At 34.9% G+C, this 12,925-nt stretch overlaps 1 protein-coding gene across 6 annotated transcripts in view; it reads right to left on the reverse strand.

Annotated features, from left to right (window-relative positions):
* RALGAPA1 (Ral GTPase activating protein catalytic subunit alpha 1) overlaps positions 1-12,925 on the reverse strand; it is a 265,198-nt gene that overhangs the window by 77,509 nt on the left and 174,764 nt on the right. For all 6 annotated transcript variants that reach the window (XM_053889353.1, XM_019426141.2, XM_019426152.2 and 3 more), the window contains 2 exons: positions 7,703-8,567; positions 5,054-5,125 (listed from right to left, as the gene is read on the reverse strand). In XM_053889353.1, coding sequence (XP_053745328.1) covers positions 5,054-5,125; positions 7,703-8,567 — 937 coding nt within the window. The remainder of the gene's footprint in view (positions 1-5,053; positions 5,126-7,702; positions 8,568-12,925) is intronic.

A 12,925-nucleotide genomic window follows, 5' to 3' on the forward strand; every position in this document is an offset into this window, starting at 1 on the left:
GTAACATGTAACTAAAATAGATGTGTTAACTAACCTTATTGTTGTAATCGTTTTGCAATATGTATATTTATAAATCATTATGTTTAAACCATAAACTACCAAAATGTTGTATGTCAATTCTATCTCAATAAAGCCAGGTTGAAAAAACTCTGAAGGGATAATATGGGAATACATAATTTAATTAATTTTTTAAAAAGAGAAAAAAAAAAGTCCAACAAAAATAAAAGGAGAAAAGGAATAGGACAGAATTATGATACTATTACCTGCTAGTATGCGTTTTGAAAGTCTCAATGAAAAAGAGTTTTGTAAAAAACCAAAAAGATAAAATAAATTGAAAATGACCCAAGAGCTAAAAGAAAACCCAGAGACTAATAACGAGACAAATGGGAAGAATTAGAAATTTTACTAATTGTTCTAAATTTTCAAACAACAGATAATATTCATTTCATGAACCTGGCTATAGCCTTAATTCTAAAAACATAATAAGAACAGATAAAAATTTAAATATAGAATATGCTTAGAAATGGACTATACACTAATTCAAAATGAAAATCTAGTATATTTAACACAGCAGGAAGTCAAATGACCCAGTAGGGTTTATCCCAAGAATGCAAGAATTACTTAGTATTATCAATGCAGTGGTTTTAAAGTACATCAATTAGTTAAGAAAGCAAAACTATATGAAAATTTGAATAGATGCTGAAAAAGATTCCTTTAACAGGATGTTCACTCTCTCTTACAATAACTACTGAACACTGTAGTGCAAGTTCTAGTCAATGCAATAAAACATGATATAAACAAAAACAGGCATAACTCTTAGAAAAGAGATTATTTGTAGATAATTATATACCTAGACAGATCCTAAGACTGAGATAACTATAAAATGTTTAAAATAAATAAAAGAATTCACTAAAGTATCTGGATAGCAAAATATAATGGGAAATAAATTCTATTTAGAATAGTATCACTGCAGGGGCGCCTGGGTGGCTCAGTTGGTTAAGTGGCTGACTTCAGCTCAGGTCATGATCTCGCGGTCTGTGAGTTGGAGCCCTGCATTGGGTTCTGTGCTGACAGCTCAGAGCCTGGAGCCTGCGTCGGATTCTGTGTCTCCCTCTCTCTCTGCTCCTGCCCTGCTTGTGCTCTATCTCTCTCTGTCTCTCAAAAATAAACAAATGTTAAAAAAAATTTTAGAATAGCATCACAGCAATAAAATAACCCTAAAAGTAATGTCTGGGCCCCAGAATAAATGAAAAACATGCCATGATTACTAATGGGAAGAATGATAACAAATGTGCTTATTCTTTCTATATGAAAGTTTTATTGCATATCAAAGCAAAATATCAATGGGATTTTTTTCTGGAAAACAACAGCCTAATTCTAACATGTATCTAGAAAAATAAACAGGTGAAAATATCTAAGAAAAGAAGAATATGTATGAGGAGGGTGAGGAAGAAGACTGGGCCTATCAGATATTAAAATATAAAGCTACAATAAGTGAAACACTAGCATCTGCACAAAATTCATAGAAAAATCAAAAGAAATGAACAGATAGTTTTGAAATACACAGCTTATTATTTGATAAAGGAAACATTAAATCAACGGGAAAGGTATACATTACCAAATTACAAAGAAAGACTATTCTCCAATATTCATTTCTTACTGCATAAACTAAAACGTATTCCAGAAGAAATAAAGAATTAAATGTAAAATAATTACCACTTCAACAAGTAACTATGGATCTAGAAGGAAATATAATAGAATGTTTAATTGATTTCAAGACAGAATTAATTCTTGAAGTATGATTAAACAATTGAAAAAAATCCAAAGAAAAAAGACTGAGAGACATAATTACATACAAATGAAAAACCTGTATGTTAAATAAACAATGTGAAATTGTTGAAAACTGATAGCCAAACAACTAATTGGGAAAACTCCCACAATAAGTACGAAAGTTAATCCTTATATAACCATATATGTAAGAGAGCTCTTACAGGTTAGAAAAATTCCACTTTAAATAGAAAAAGGACACTAAGAGGGAATTGGAAAAGAGTAAAATTTGTTACAAATACATGAAAAATATTAACTTTGTTACTAATAAAGAACTATAAATTAAAGAGATACCATGACCTGCCTCTCAAGCTAGGAAAGATTTAGAAATGTGATTAACACCTTGTGTTGGCCAAGTAGAATTTCTATAAGTATTCTTATACAGTGTTGGCAGGAGTAGAAATTAGTACTTAGTGAAAGGTGGTTTTGCAATATATATGACCTGAAGTAAGTTCTTATGCTTTGATGTAATAATTCTATTTCTAGAAATCTATCCTAGGGCATGATACTAAAAACAACTTAAATGTCCAATAATCACAGAACTTGGCACCATAAAAAATTATTTTTGAAAAATATCAAAATGGCTGAGGAAAATGCTCACAATATGATAAAGTTCCTTTTAAAAAATGTTTATTTATTTATTTTGAGAGGCTGGGGGTAGGGGCAGAGGGCAAGAATCCCAAGCAGGCTCCATGCTCAGCAAGGAGCCTGACGCAGGGCTTGATCTCATGACTGTGAGATCATGACCTGCACCGAAATCAAGAATTGGATACTTAATGGACTGAGCCACCCAGGCACCCCAATGATAAAGTCCTTTTTAAAAGATAACTTACTAGGTACATATATATTACCGTGATTCCAGTTTTTTAAAACAAACAAATCAAATGTATGTCTATCAAAAAAGAGAAAAATTACATAAACAAGTGTTAAGAATAGTGTTATAAATACAGTAAAACCTTGGTTTGTGATAATTTGTTCTGGAAACATGCTTGCAATCCAAAGCACTCATATATTAAAGCCAATTTCAAAAACCACTGGCTCATTTATCAAGTTAAAATTTATTAGAAATGTTTGCTCATCTTGTGGAACACTCAAAGAACAAGTTACTTGCAATCCAAGGCTTTACTGGTAGATTGTTTATTTTTCTATTGTATATTTTCTATAATAACCAGAGAAATGAAACATTATTTTTAAAAGATTATTCTAAGAAAAGCTAAGAACAACAAAAACCAAAGAACTGAGTAAAGATTCTATTTTCTCATAAAATTTGGTAGTAAAAGGCATAAAAAAGATAGACTGTAGCTTCAAAGGATGGTAACTGAGAAGTTTTGTTTAAAGGAAGGTAACAGGTGTGTTGATGGTAAAGGGTAAGTAGAAATACAAGATAAAGATGGGATAACTTTTTGAAGATCCTAGAGCAGTCAGAGAAGGTAGTAAGTAGAAGTACAGATGGGGGAAAAAAGGCTTTTCTGAAACTGAAGGTGAGCAAGAAAAGATGGCTCAATACAGAAATTTTAAAGCGAGGGGCGCCTGGGTGGCTCAGTTGGTTAAGTGTCCGATTTTTGCTCAGGTCATGATCTCAGGGTTGGCGGGTTGGAGCCCCACCTCAGACTCTACTGACAACTCAAGAGCCTGGAGCCTGCTTCAGATTCTGTCTCTCTGTCAAAAATAAACACATTTTTTAAAAAAAGGAATTTTAAAGAGAGGAAGTTATAAGTCAGAGTTGTTTGATATGGGAAAGGAATGAATTATCTTTACTATGCATTCCTATAGAATAATGATGGCATGCGGTTGGCTTGATTCAAATTAGTTCCTCAATCGTCAGAATCACTGAATTTAATTTATGAGATGTGACTAATGTGTGTTAAAATGTGAATGTGAGGAGGAAGAAGAAAGGTTAGGAACTATTGTTCTACCAGACTTTTATATAAGAGGTCAAACATTTAAATTGAATCCTTAATGAGGTTAGAATAGAGATGATCATTTGACTATAAAGAAGGGCTTAAAAAACAAAGAAGCGGTTTATAATAATTACTCTGAGAAACAAGGTAAGAAGTAAACAAGGGATAAGAAATTTGCTGAACAGGAGAGAAGGTATTGATAAAGTTAAGGAGCATGAATCTACACTAACTCCTATATCACAATGGTTTGATCATTTTCTCTAGTAATATACCTCTGCCTAGGAGTAGAGAAAGTAGATGTTAAGAATGATTCCAATTGGAGAACTGATTGGAATTAATATATATATTGATTATCTACATACCTAAATATATAAACTTAAATGGAAGAGTAGTTTTGAAAATGCCAGAAATGGTATTTTTATAGTTGACAATGTGCGAATTAGCTGGACAGGGCAAGTGAAATCAGAGGTTGGTGGCAGACTGACCGTGGAAACAGAAAAAGCAAAAAACTGGAAACATGAAAGTACAAAACAGCAGCTGACAAAGATGTGAGAGAGTGAGAAATGGATGTTAAGTAGGTTGTGGATTGGAGATCTCAGAAATACAGGCATTCTGAGTAATGGTAACATTCAAAGCATCGCTTTATTAATGTGTTTCTAGTTATACTGCCCCAAAGCACTTACCCATAAATTTTATTTTTTGAGTCTAGAAAAGAAAGTAGCACATATACATGTCAACCTTATAGGAATTCCAGTTAAGTGATATTCTGCAATTTCTAGCACTGGTTTCCCAGAAATCTTGTCCATATACATCCCATATGCATCAAGAACCTAGATACCATTAAAATAATGATATAAGAGTTTTACATATCAAAACCTACATGTAAATGGGTACATAATCCAAGAGCTTAATCAGAAATCAGATTTATAGCAATAACCTACATCCATCTTTGTTCCATTAATATGTTTAGTATGTACTAGCTTGTATTCACCAGTCATTTCACTTGAGACCTCTGAGACTAATCAAAAAGGGTATGCTTGGAATATCTACATACAGGAAAACCAAAGGACATTTTATAGCTTCAATTAGATTTCTGCAATCAAAAGAATTCTGAAATGCATAAAAAAGGGTAAACAATTCCGAGATACCAAATACTTTAACATAGCCCTGAACTTTCTTCAAAAAGCTTATTACTGAAAGGTATAAATAAATGAAATGTAGTTCTTCTCAGAAAGTTAGAAATCAACAATACAGTATTATTCACACATAAAGAGAAATAGCTGACAGTTGCTAGTTATAAATTTGAAGGTTCTCCAACAACTTACCACTGTCTGGAATCCAAGTTCCTAAGTTCTCTCAGTAGTTTCTCATTTTTCTTCAGGAGATGAAAGCTCCTCCTAAACAGAGAGATTTATAAATATTTTCATCACCTTTGCAGTGAACAACATGACAGTCCCGGAAATACTTTCCACTCTACTCATGCAACTCTTAAACACTTTTCTTGCCTTTTCATACTTCTAACACAAAGGAGAACAGACCCTAAAAGAAATGTAAAGAATATAGGTCATTATTTCTACTTAGGCCTTCACAGATTTCTGTTAGTGGATCATTATCTATTGGTCACTTCAATTTTTCCTTGCAGAAGCTTATAAAGCTCATATCCAGAAAAATGGACAAAAATATTTGTAGGTTCCCTAAGAGTTCCCTAAAAATATGTAAGAAAGCTGTTCCTAATGAGAAATAAAATACTCACAAAATCGAAATCATTACCAAGTAAGCATATGGATTACCAAGTAATCCAGATGGAATTTGCTTTGCTTTCTTGTTTTACCTTATGGGTATTTTTTACACTATGAAGCAATGTAGAAATTTCACCAAATAGGTTCTATAGGTGCTAAATATGTACAAATTATATACATCAAATCAATGTTTGCTGTGGCAAAATATAGCTTCCCACCTTTATTTTTTTTAAGAGACAGAATATGGATCATCCTACAGTAAAAGAGAATAGAGTGCACTCCTGTGAGTGGCAATTACCTACGTTTGGACATACCATCAGACAAATTGTGTTCCTGACAAAATGCCTTTCCCATAAGGTAGAGGATACTCCCTTCTAACAAACGGAAGGATTTAAATTAAGTAAGATTATAAACACTGGTCAATCAAGTAGAACTCCATTTCAATGCTTCCCCTGCATTTAAATTACTCTTAAGATTTATTCATCCAGTGATACTTGAGCTCCCCTCTTACTGCAAATTGAACAAAAACAATACATTAAACAATGCTGCTTCTTCCACTTCCCTACAGCTTTTAGTATCAGAAATTTTAAAAATCAAATGTACAGTAATGCTTTACACTAGTGTACAATTTTGGCATTTTATGTACATTATCTAATTTAATTCTCATATTTATGTGAGATGAGAGTTATTTCCTCAACTTATAGTCTGAAGCTTAAAGATTAAATGACCTAATCTGGTTCTTCTGATTTAAATCTAATGCCTTTTCATTTAACTCTTACATGAATACTTTGTGTTTATTCCAAGTTTTTAACATGGTTTTTTACAATATATGTAAGAAAACAAAATTTTAAAAAATGAAATAAAGATTCTTTTCTTGATTTGATGCTAAATCTTGAGTTAATTTCTCTGATACAAACAAGAAAAGATCATACTGCTGTCACTCTAAAAAACCTGTTAGGCTGATGTGACATAAAAAGAAATATGTATTTCGGCTCCGCTCCCAGTTCCTGACACAGAGCTCCTAAAACTCTCGTAATTTCCTGAGTGACAAAGGTGACAGGAACATCTTACATAGAGCGCCTAAATCCCTTGCAATTCCTTGGTAACAGAAACATCTTTGTTCTGATGAGGTGATGCTTGGTGGGCTCCTAGAAAACTTCAGGATAAGGCTTGGACATCAGAAAGCACAAACCATGATTAGGAGCTTGGAACTTCAGAGGCGGCTCAGTCGGTTAAGCATCCGACTCCTGGTTTCGGCTCAGGTCGTATCTCACGATTTGTGAGTTCGAGCCCCGCATCGGGCTCTGTGCTGCTGGTACAAAGCCTGCTTGGGATTCTCTCTCTCCCTCTCTCTGCCCTTCCCCTGCTAGCACTCTGTCTCTCTCAAAATAAATAAATAAGCTTAAAAAAATAAAAATAAAAAGAAGCTTGGAACTTTCAGCCTCCCTATGGGGAAGGGAGAATGGTAATAATTAATCATACCTATATGAAGAGGTCTCCATAACAATCCCTACGCTATGAGGTTCAAAGAGCTTCCCAGTTAGTCAACTCAATTCAATGTGCTGGAAGGGTGGCAGACCCCAACTCCACAGGAACAGAAGCTCCTGCAACTTGGGATCCTTTCAGACTTCACCCTACATGCCTCTTCATCTCTATGTTCATCTGTACCTTTAACTAACCTTTATAATAAACCGCTAAATAGAAGTAAATGTTTAATGAGTCATTATAGTGAATTATCATTATAGGTGGTTATCTGATTTGTAGCTAGTTGGTCTTAAGTATGGACTTGCAACTTTTGTCTGAAGTGGGAGGCAGAACTTGTGGGTCTGAGCCCTTAATCTGTTTATGCTGACTCCAGTTAGTGCTGGAACTGCCTAGTGTGAAAAACCCACGTTTGGTGTCAGAAGCGTTGTAAGAAAAAATAGTTTTTACTATCAGTTTACAAGAAGGTTGGAAAAATAAGATTTCTTTCAATTATATGAGCTATAATTTCTTTTTTTTTTAATTTTTATTTTTTTTTATGATTTCTAAGTCATAGTTCTACTACTCATTATGAAAATGTTAATAGTTAATTTATTGAGTTTTATTTTTATTCCCTTGAGTCCTGATCTGAAATCTGTCCAGTGGCCAAACAACTAATTGGCAGATAAAATTTAGTGAGGAAAAGAACAGAGACTAAAATGCTTGATCAAAAGATGAGTAAGATTAATGTTAAAAAAATTCTTTTATTCTTACCTTTTGTCCCAGGAGTTCATTCCCAATATGCTAAGAAGCAATCTGCAATAATAAAATGCTGACTGAGGCTTTTGAGGTGTTGGTTCATCTTGCTCCACAGCTTTCATGTTTAAGTCATTAAAGTGTTTCTCAACAAATTCTTTTTCCTCTGTATGCTGCTTAAGGATAGCATTAATAACATCATTTTCCTGTTTTTCAGAAATGCACACAGGTTGTGGAGCAGGAATATTAAGTGAAATTCCAGTTCTCTGTAAGCATTCAGGACTAGTTATACCTAAATATTGCAAAAGCTCATCAAGAACATCTTCTTCATCTCTTATGGTATCCCAAGTTGGTACAGTTTCTCTAAATCCTCTTTTAAACTGGAGGGAAACCCCATCATTTACTGTTATATCTTCTAAGCATTCATTAGATGTAGGAGGCTCTTCGACCTTCTCTTGACGAGATGATGAAAGTATGAGAGATGTAGGTTCTGACAAGCCACTCACAGGAGGTGGTCCATACAGGATGGCAGAATCCCAGGAATATTTTCCGGAGAGATCACGTACTATGATTCTGACATTTGAATTGGCTGATGCAAGGCCAGCTGATAAACCTCCTCCAGGTACACTCTCTTCTGATCTGATCTGGATACAGGACACTAAGGTTGTATTGTTCAACACAAAGAACTGGATATTTGGACTCTCAAAGAGTTCAGGAGAAAGTTCAGTACTTTCACTGTAATGATTGTCATGATTTTCACACACCTGACTTGTTAACATAGCAGGACCACCACTCATTGGATAATGGCCCAAGTGATTTACCAGATGTGTAATAACAGTGCGGGCGGCTATAGAGATTAATCCTTGTTGCATCTGAGTTTTCACTAGAAATAAGAAATATAAGTGAGTGGGGATACTGCTGCTTCCTAGGTAGGAAGTCATGTAACAATGAAATTTTTAGAAAACAAATGGAGATTTCATCACATTATCAAAATCATATTCAAATATTAGAGTAAATATTTTCAATTTAGATTCTGTTTTGTAAGAATGATGGCAAAGAAGAAAACTCTTGATGAAGTTTTGTTAATTTTTTTAAAAAGCCCTTTTCAAAGTTTTGCTTATGGATTCACAATTTAAACTTAAGCCTTTATAAAGAAATCACACTTTCTTTTTTTTAAAGCTTTATTTATTTATTTAGAGAGAGAGCGCGTGAGCAGACGAGGGGCAGAGAGAGGGCAAGAAGAATCCCAAGCAAGCTCCGTGCTATCAGTGCAAAGCCCAATGCCAGGCTCAAACTCACGAGCTGTGAGATCATGACCTGAGCTGAAATCAAGAACTGGACGGTTAACCTACTGAGCCATCCAGGCACCCCTGTAAATCATACTTGCAAAGAAGGATCACAAGTCTTATAAATCACTTAAAATCACTCAGTCCACAGATTAGAAAGCCAATGAAATCCAACTGATAAATTTCTTATCTCATGAGTAGATTCAGGGAAACTACATGCCTTAACATGGCATTTAATTATGGTTTTTATCAATGATGTAAAAGTTTCAGAGAAAATAATCTTTTACTAAACTTTAGGAGTCAGGATCAATTTAAACAGTGAATCAACGTAACCAGTATATACCATGAAAACTTTCAGGGAAATCATATTTTATGGGCCTGCTTATGTATTGTATTTTTGTAAGATATTCTTTTGGGTCATTGTGGTCCCAGTTAGTTGGATGTCAGAAGCATTTTTTCCCCTTCCTTACGCACATTAGGGAAAGCAAATAGATAAGGAGCATATCCATAGCAAGGAGTAAAAAAAGAAAACAAAGAATACAGCACTCAAGGGCATGAAATGGCAGGACCTGAAGGAGGAGGAAGAGTGGGGGGAGAAGGAAGACAGAAAACAGAATAAAGGGGAAGGAAGGGGCGCCTGGGTGGCGCAGTCGGTTAACCGTCCGACTTCAGCCAGGTCACGATCTCGCGGTCTGTGAGTTCGAGCCCCGCGTCAGGCTCTGGGCTGATGGCTCGGAGCCTGGAGCCTGTTTCTCATTCTGTGTCTCCCTCTCTCTCTGCCCCTCCCCCGTTCATGCTCTGTCTCTCTCTGTCCCAAAAAAAAAAAAATAAAAAAACCTTGAAAAAAAAAAAAAAAAAGGGAGGAAGGAAGAAGTGGAGAGAGACAATAACTTGGCAAAGCCCACTAGCCAAACACTGCCGGTGTGACTGCAAGCAGGTTGATGTGGAAGCCAATTCTAAAATGAGTGGTGTCGGGAAGTTGGGGACAGTCTTGATACTTTTCATCTACGAGGCAGGGGAAGAGTTGTCATTGGTAAGGAAGCACTCATCATTTATGTTAGAAGAGGATGTTTAGTTGTGTGTTTGTATGTGTGTGTACATACAGTGTTGTCTTAGTTATAGACGTGATTACAGAATGATTGTGTCTCTATATTGTTCTACCATAGTCATAGAGTGATCTTGTCTGAACACATTCTGAAAGTTAATCATTTGGAAACACTATGGCCTATCTGCCAGAATAAATCTAGATTTGAGAATGTCCTGATGATCAAAGTATTATCTACATAAATTCTTTAGTTTTAAGTGTACTTTGTGATGCATTTTGGCAACTGTACAGAGTTGTGTAACCACCAACATAATATGTAGCAAAATTCTGACATAAAAAAATAAATTATATTTTATGTAAATTATATCTCAATAAACTCCACTTTAAAAAAAAGTTTATTGTTGAAAGTGCTGCTATAAACATTGGGTACAAGTGCCCCTATGCATCAGCACTCCTGTATCCCTTGGCCTAAATGTCCATCAACTGATGAATGGATAAAGAAATTGTGGTTTATATACACAATGGAATACTACTTGGCAATGAGAAAGAATGAAATATGGCCTTTTGTAGCAATGTGGATGGAACTGAAGTGTTATGCTAAGTGAAATAAGTCATACAGAGAAAGACAGATACCATATGTTTCACTCTTATGTGGATCCTGAGAAACTTAACAGAAGACCATGGGGGAAGGGAAGGAAAAAAAAAAAGTTAGAGAGGGAGAGAGCCAACCCATAAGAGACTCTTAAAAACTGAGAATAAACTGAGGGTTGATGGGGAGTGGGAGGGAGAGGAGGGTGGGTGATGGGTATTGAGGAGGGCACCTGTTGGGAGGAGCACTGGGTGTTGTATGGAAACCAATCTGACAATAAATTTCATATTAAAAAAAAGTTTGTAAGGACATTAGCTTGTGCACTGCTCATGTGATGCTTAAAAAGAAGCAAGAGAAAAGAATAGTGTTATATTTTCAAGGCCATAGCCCTCACTGACTATAAGCAGAGATCAGCAAGAAACCAGCTGCTATGCCATTAATAGCAAAAACATCTTTTTCCATTATTCCAACTCTAAAAGAGAACTTTGGTTGACTTTGAAATGTTGGAGTATCAAAATTTTAATCTTCTTCCATTATCAATCATGTTTTATGACCACATACATGTATATATATAAATATTTTTCAGTTTACTTAAAAAGTTCCAATTATATTGAGTTGTTCTTCAATTATAAATACGCCTAGTTCTGAAAATCAGCTATTCAACACTAGGTAACACTAAATGATTAACCTTAATTCAATCCTACATTTTTTCAAGACCATATGCAGGTCAAGTAAAAAGATATGTCATTGGATGAAAAAACAGAGAAGTGGCTTGAATGGAGTGTCTGCTTTCCCTTCCCCTCATTAAAACTTAGAATGTAATGAAAGTTCATGCTGTTGGGGACCTTACAGACAATTTAGCCAGTACTCATCATTTTGAACGTGAGGACAAGTGGGTACACAAGAGCTAAGAGATTGGTCTACCAAAGAACAGAGCTGGTCTTTTGCTTCCCAGTTCAGTGTTAGTTCCATCTTTACCACAACTCTAATTTCCGTATTTTTATCTTTTGTTAAAATGCCCTTTTCGGGGCGCCTGAGTCAGTTAAGGGTCTTGAGTCTTGAGTTTGGCTCAGGTCATGATCTCATGGTTTGTGAGTTTGAGCCTCATGTCGGGCTCCGACTGACAGCCACGAGCTTGCTTGGGATTTCCTCTCTCTGCCCCTCCCCACTAGTGTTCTCGATTGCTCTCAAAATAAATAAACATTTTTAAAAAATGCCCTTTTAGCAAATCACTGTGATATATGGAAACAATTCAACTTTTTTTCCCTGTATATAGTAACTTCAAAATAGTATTATTTAGCATACCTCAGTATCTATAAAGGCCAGATCAATTGAAAAGCTCATCTAACTAAGACCTAATCACATTTTAAATGGTAATAAAAGGGGTGTCTGGGTGGCTAAATTGTTTGAATGTCCGACTTCAGCTCAGGTCATAGTATTGCAGTTCATAAGTTTGAGCCCCGTGTTGGGCTCTGTGCTGACAGTCTGGAGCCTGGAGCCTGCTCTGATTCTGTGTATTCCTCTCTCTCTGCCCCTCCCCTGCTTGGACTCTCTCCCTCCCAAAAATAAACAAACAGAAAAATTGTTATAAAAAATTGTAATTAAAGACATTACAAATTTTTTGATGTATGAAAAGAATTTTCTGTTCTTTCTTTGTCCTCCTCTTTTTGAGTGATAAACTTAAATATATGACTTGTTCTAAGCAATGAATCTTTTTTGTAGAACATTTTTGAGAAGTGAAAGAATATAATTTAATAGAAACAGATCACAAAACAGAGAAAAATTCCTGACTTCGCCTCTGGCTTGATCTGTGATCTTAGAGAAATCACATGTAACACCTCAAACACCATTTTTCTTTAAGAATAATACAGATCTTTTTTTATAAAGATGAATTGAAAACTTGTATACAAAGTTGAATATAACAGAAGCAATATAAATCATTCAATTTTGAGAGCATTATAAGTATCACAGGTTTTATGAGTTCCTTTTTCAAACTTACTTATAAATAAACTGCAAGAATGAGCCAGCTCTCCCCAAAACAAAACCCTAGTCCTAGGTTCCTGTCCATCCTATACATCCTCTTCTCAAAGGAAGAGACAGTGGGAATGCAGTTCAAATGAACTCATTTACGAATCTGTCATAATTACTAACACTGAGAATACTTACAAACTATATTTAGATTTTAGATGTAGGTAACAGCATTTTCTTTCCTAAGCTGCTTCTCTAAATTCAGGATATATATAAATATGGAAGGATAAAAATCTCTCAATTTGTTAATTGGACAATTTTATTTAAAATTTTGAGTTATGAACTATGGAACA

This window comes from Panthera pardus, unplaced genomic scaffold (assembly GCF_024362965.1).
Source record: "Panthera pardus isolate Hobbes unplaced genomic scaffold, ASM2436296v1 HiC_scaffold_24, whole genome shotgun sequence".
In the NCBI taxonomy this organism is placed as follows: Eukaryota; Metazoa; Chordata; class Mammalia; order Carnivora; family Felidae; genus Panthera; species Panthera pardus.